This window comes from Carlito syrichta, unplaced genomic scaffold, assembly GCF_000164805.1.
Source record: "Carlito syrichta isolate Samal-C Ts95f unplaced genomic scaffold, Tarsius_syrichta-2.0.1 Scaffold303292, whole genome shotgun sequence".
In the NCBI taxonomy this organism is placed as follows: domain Eukaryota; kingdom Metazoa; phylum Chordata; class Mammalia; order Primates; family Tarsiidae; genus Carlito; species Carlito syrichta.
Window position 1 is genome coordinate 4770 of NW_007247388.1, and position 5898 is coordinate 10667.

The 5898-nt window shown below is 57.1% G+C and overlaps 1 protein-coding gene across 1 annotated transcript; it reads right to left on the reverse strand.

The window, feature by feature from the left end:
• Positions 1-652: 652 nt before the first annotated feature.
• CUNH16orf59 (chromosome unknown C16orf59 homolog) lies at positions 653-5525 on the reverse strand. Its single transcript, XM_008058312.1, has 10 exons — positions 5500-5525; positions 5302-5400; positions 4994-5064; positions 4464-4869; positions 3929-3982; positions 2889-2982; positions 2598-2709; positions 2408-2509; positions 1196-1386; positions 653-861 (listed from the first exon to the last, which is right to left on the reverse strand). Exons 1-10 carry the CDS (start codon positions 5523-5525, stop codon positions 715-717), a joined length of 1302 nt encoding a protein of 433 aa, XP_008056503.1. The 3' UTR covers positions 653-714.
• Between the last annotated feature and the right edge of the window lie 373 nt (positions 5526-5898).

Below are 5898 nucleotides of genomic sequence, written 5' to 3' on the forward strand. Positions count from 1 at the left end.
GAGGATCCTGCACCTGCCATAGCAGCACTGCCAGGACAGGGAGCTGGGCATGGCCACTGGGAGAGCGTAGGGAGCAGAGCTGTGATAGCCATGGGCAGAGAGAGTGACCAGCCATTCTCCAATATGGCTTATAGCTTTTCGTGTCCTCGGATGAGTACGGCTCTAGGCATGGGGGAGGGAGTCTCAGGTATGCAAATGCCCACCTTGTGTGGCCTTGCCCCTTCCTTTATACAAAAGTGATATTTATGTTCTTGATAAATACACTTGATCTTTTTTCCAGCATAATAAATATCAAACAATGACATACTTGATAAATAAAATTATAAACAAACAACAGACTCCACCAAGTCCCACACCCTGGTATGGTTTAAATAGACATTCTTCCTAACGTAGCTTTAATGTCACACAAGCAGCTCTTAGATTGACAGCGAGGAAACAAGTAGGCAAGGAGGGCTTCCCACGGGCACCTGGGCTCCAGGAGTCTTGGGAGGCCGACAGCAGCTCTGACCAACAGGTTAAGCAGTCTTGAAAAGGCCAGGGAGCCCACTCGCTCTACTTCAGAAACCCAGGTTTCCCAGGGAGCACCCAGAGCCATGGCACCAGGGAAGAGCCCCTCAGTGCCCACTCACTGAACTCTGACCAGGGAGTAGGGAACACTCCAACAGGCTCAACTGAGCCCCAGGGTCCTGAGGCCTGGGCAGCGGTGGGAGGGGCTCAGTCTGCAGGGTCATCCCGCAGGATGGTGAGGAAGCGCTCACCTCCCTCACAGAGCAGGCTGTGCACAGCCCGGCACAGCACCAGCCAGGGTGGCCCCTGCGGCTCCTGGGTGCTCATCAGGGGGAGCAGTTCAGCCATTAGGACCTGGGGGGCAGGGCAGAACCAAGGTCTCAGGGGGCCCAGGTGGCATGGCAGTCCCGGGACTGGCTTCGAGATGCCCATGCTCCTGCCCATCCCTCTGAAGCTCCACGCTCCACTTCCGCTCCCTGCTACCGTCCCAGGACCGTGTCCAGAACATGCATTTCCCAACCCACACACAGGCCGGGGGCTGACACCCCAGCCTCCCGGGTCCTGGAGGGCAAAGCATAGTCAAGCCCCGATTCCCAGGCCCTCCTCTTCCTGAGGCTGAGTCCTCTCCATGGCTGACAACCCCCCCCAGGACACAGTTGCCTACCCCCACCTCCTAGTCCAGAAGCACCTTCTCCAGGTGAATCTGCTGGTCCAGCATGGCCACCCGCAGCCTGAGGGCTGCCAGCGTCTGCAGCTCCTGGGTGCTGGAGTAGGCAAGCAGCAGGGGGCTCCACGAGGGGCCTGCTCCACTGCCACAGGGCACCAAGGCTCTGGGGGGCATCCCCACAGGACACGATCTCCGCGGCAGTTCCACCTCTGCTGTGTTGACGGAAGGATGTGGCCTCATGGGGTGGTGGCCATGCCCCAGGCCCAGTGTCTCCCCCGGGTAGCACCTGATTCTTCAGACACCCTCTTCTCACCCTCCCCTCGCCTTGCTGCTAGTGGAGCAAGGGTAGGCTTTCAGAATGGCCCAGTGTGTGACAGTGCATGATGGGCCTGGGCTCACTGAGGCAGGGGGTCCTTGTGGCATCTCCCTACCTCTTGGATTTCTTCACTGTGCTTATGTAAAACTTTTTTGAGACTGACTTTGCTTTTGACAAATCATATATCTTCACTTTTTTTTTTGAGTCAGAGTCTCTCTCTGTCACCCAGGCTGAAGTGCAGTGGCACACTCATGGCCACTGCAGCCTCAACCTGCTGGGCTCAGGCAATCCTTCCGCCTCAGCCTTCTAAGTAGCTGAAACTACAGGCATCCACTACCATGCCCGGCTTATTTTCTGATTTATTGTAGAGATGAGGTCTTACCAAGTTGCCCAGGCTGGTCTCGAAGCCAGGGGCTCAGGCAATCACTTGCCTCGGCCTCCCAAAGTGCTGGGATTATAGGCTGAGCCCCCAAGTCTGGCCTATCTTCACTCTTAAAACTTCAAGTAATTGAAAAATACAAAAAAGAAGCTCTATTGTCTGTGAAAAGCTACCTGTTGCAATCCCAAGTGAGTCATCTCCCAGTATCTGATTCTCACATGCTACTTTTTCAATAACTGGATAAATAAGTAAACTGCTCAGAGTGAGGCGGTTCTGTTTGTTGGAGCAGTGGGGTTGTAGAGCTGACCTGAGGAAGAGGGAAGGCTGGCTGGCCCCATAGGACAACTGAGAATGTGGCATGCTAGGGAGTCGTGGAAGGGTCAGCTCCACCTCCCTGAGGTTTTGGGGGCTGGGTATGCAGGTTGTGAAAGCCATCCTATGTCTGGTCCCTAGGCTGCTGATCCTTCCTGAAGGCCCAGGTAAGGCTGGGGAAAGTATCATGACCCTGGTCTGGGGGCAGGGTGGGGGCGGGCCTCACCTGCACGCAGCCTCTGCAGCCTGTGGAGACACTGCACAACAATGGCCTGCAGCCCCTCCAGGGTGAGCAGGGAGTAGTATTCCTGCATCCAGTTCGTGGGGGCTGTGCAAGAGTCAGGGAGGGCAGAGGGGGTCCAGAGGGTCACCTTCCTCCTCATCCCCTCCTGAGACCCACATTGGAGACAACTGACCTGCTGAGAGTTCCTTCCTCACACGCAGTCTCAGCAGCAAGCAGGCTTTCTGCAGGCGTGCCATCTCCACCTCGACCTCTGCAGCACTGAGCCCAGCGCCAGTCCCGCCTGACTGGATACAGGTCAGGAAAACTCTTCTATGTCCAGGCTCCTCTCCCCTCCCCTTCCACTAAGAAAGGTCTGGAGAGGCCCTGTCTATCCTATACTAGCCCCTTCCTGGGGCTGCTCCTCCAATCTGACAGGTTTAGAGTCAGAAGATGCCCCAGACTGTTGCAAACCCAAAAAGGATACAGTGGTCTGCATTTTCTGGAGGAACTGGGTCTTGGCAGCTGCGGTGGCATTTGTGGAATCACTGGTCTGTGTAGAGTTCAGCTGGGCCCACAGGCTGGAATGTACACACAGGTGCCCCAGAAACCAGAGAGGAACACAGCTTTTCTAGACAGACCAGTTGGGCCTTGGGAGGTAGGCCGGGGCCAGGGTAGGGGCCCTAGGCTGGGTGTCTGGCTCTGTTGTATGCCAGGAGAGGCCTCGGGGAACTGAGAGGACACTGACAAGGACAAGAGGACAGAGCTGACCAGCTCTGAGAGTGTTAAGAAAGTATTCAAGGCCGGGCTCGGTGGCTCAGCCTGTAATCCCAATGCTTTGGGAGGCCAAGGTGAGTGGATTGCCTGAGCCCACGGGTTCAAGACCTGCCTGGGCAACTTGGCAAGACCTCATCTCTACAATAAATAAAAAATTAGCCGGGTGTGATAGCGCATGCCCGTAGTTCCAGCTACTTGGAAGGCTGAGGTGGAATGATCGCCTGAGCCCAGCAGGTCGAGGCTGCAGTGGCCGTGAGCAGCCATTGCACTCCAGTCTGGGTGACAGAGTGAGACTCCAACAACAACAACAAAAAGAAAGTATTCAAGACAGGAGGGAGAAGCTGGAAGCACCTGGAAACTATGACAGCTGGTAAGAGACGTAGGTGCCTGCTTGGTAACAGGTATAGTGGGAATACTTGAGAGGTGCCATCTTGTTTAACCCTTACAACACCTCCATAAAGCTGGTACTATTCTCACCACCACCAAAGAGAAGACAAATTAGAACTTGGAGACACCAAGTGTCTTGTTCAAGTCTTGCAGCTTGTGACGGGTTGAGCTGGGGGTCCTTCAAAGCCCCAAGTATAAGGCAGCTACAGCAGCCTAGCTGGGAAAACTCTTCTAACATCCAGTGACCCCACCCAGCAAAGAAAACAGAGAGACCTGCTGGAGAGTCTCTCCTGCATGCCCCCAAGCTGGTGATGCCTTCCTGGCCTCCCTCTACCCCCACCCCACCAAAAGACCCAGCCTCACCGGGCATTCTGGGAGGCTAATTTTCTGAAGGCCACGGGCAGCTGCAGCAGGTGCCTGTCAGAGAAGCCAGCATTCAGAGGAGCTTCCCCTCACCCTGGGGGTGCAAGTCCCGTTGCCTGTACAGAGCCTAATCAGGGATGAGGCTTCTCATTGCCCTCTTTGCCCACTCAAGTCTCAGAGCAGCTCTTTGGATGGGGATTCCAGAATGATCATGGGAGCCAGCTCAGCTCAGCCCAGCAATTCCCCGGCAGAGAAGAACAAATCCAATGATCAGAGCCAGGCCCTCCAGAGCCCACCTGGAACCCCTGGGCTGGATGGATAAGGGGACAGCTATCAATCTGGGAACTGTCACACGGTTGCTCCACTGTGCCCATTTCAGAGCATGGGCTTCAGGGGTGCACTTCAGGGATCCAGAAGCCATATCTTGCTCAATGCCCTGCCCTCCCTGTCACCCCAAATCCCAGACTCCTGTTGCTGGCCAGGGTCTGAGCAGGTAGAGATGGCAGTTCCTCTGATGAGGGTCTGAAAAGCTTACCCCTTCTCCTTGAGTGTGAAGGCTTTCAGGGCCTGAGGAGTAGCTGATGGGGCCATTTGCTGGTCCTTGAGGTCTTGTCTAGGCCTGGCAGCTTCGGCTAGCCCTACACGCTTCCTGACTCCCACTGACAGGAGCCTGTGCTCAGGATGGCCCTTGGCAGGAAATGTGGTCTGGCGGGTGCCCTTGGTGTTTCTTGTCTCGCGTGAATGGCTGCCAGCCTGGCCTGGGACCCGGGGTAGGGCAGAGGCTGTCATGCCAGGAGAGGTGGCAATGGACTCAGATTTCAGGCTGGAGGTCTTGTCTCTTTCTCTAGCCTTAGAGATGCCTTTTCGCACTCCTACAGCCTTCTCCAGTGCCTGGGTCAGAAGCTCTAGCTCCTTGAGGTCTTCAGGGCTATGTGTGCATGCTGTGAAAGTCAAGAATCATACAGGGGTCCATCCCCACTGTCTCCCAGAGGGGGTCCCTCCTAAATGCATGCCAAAATACAGGCCAGGGGCAGAACCTGGAGAAGGTGGGTGGCTGAAATTTACCTGGAGACGGGTCCCCTTCATTAGTTTCTGTCTCCGGATGTGGCTCCAGAGTCGGGGTCCGGGCTGGTTCCCTACGAAGACACGGGAGGCCATGGCACGGCCAGGAGGTAGGGCCGCGGCCCAAACAGACCCCATGGAGCCGCCTAGGCCCGCAGCAATTCCCCAGTCTCAGGGCAAGGAGGGGAGGGGCACTGATAACGTGCAACTCGGAAGTGGGTGGCTGTGCCCAGCTTCCCAGCGCCGAAGGCTCTGTGCAGGATTCTGAGGGCGCAAGGGTGGCCTGGCCAGGGGTCGCGGGGTCCGCGTACCAGGCCCGCAGCAGCCGATGAGAGATGCGCAAGCTCTTCTCCAGCTGCAGCTGTCGCTCTGAGCAGGCGTCCAGGGCGTCCCGCAGCTCGGCCACCAGCCTGTGGGGGACGCACTGGCGGCTCAGCACCTTGGTCTGCCTCGGGACCCGCGCCCACCCGACCGCCCCTTCTCCCTGTCTTCCTCTGCGCGGGCCTCACCGGCGAGAGCAGCCTGCTGGCAGCATGAAGACAGCGGATACTCCTTGCAATTTGCCGCCGCCGGAAAGTCCCGCCCCTTCCGGAACATAAGACCGTCCCTTTCCGGCCTTGTTACCCAATCCTGATCCCAGAGCTCAGGGCCCGCCCCACGGCGCCCGTTTTCCCCCTCACGGCCCCGCCCCAGCCACCCGGCCCCGCCCACGTTCCGACCCCCCGGAGGTCTGGGTGAGACTCTCCGCAGGAGCTGGACCCGAGGCCGCTGGGAAAGGGACCTACGGTGACTCTCAGGCTTCTGATTTGAATAACTGGGGAGATGGTGGCGCCGTTCCCGCACTCCTCGCAGACACCTGTGACAGCTTACTAGTCGGCTTCATGTCTTTTTTTTTTTTTTTTTTTTTT

What these genes read in the sequence shown, in the direction of transcription:
- CUNH16orf59 (XM_008058312.1), bottom strand. Translation starts at nt 5,525, where the DNA reads ATGCTGCCAGCAGGCTGCTCTCGCCG. An exon ending in CCAGCAGGCTGCTCTCGCCG is followed by an intron (nt 5,401 to 5,499) that starts GTGAGGCCCGCG and finishes CGTCCCCCACAG; the next exon opens with GCTGGTGGCCGAGCTGCGGG. An exon ending in TGAAGGGGACCCGTCTCCAG is followed by an intron (nt 4,870 to 4,993) that starts GTAAATTTCAGC and finishes TGACTTTCACAG; the next exon opens with CATGCACACATAGCCCTGAA.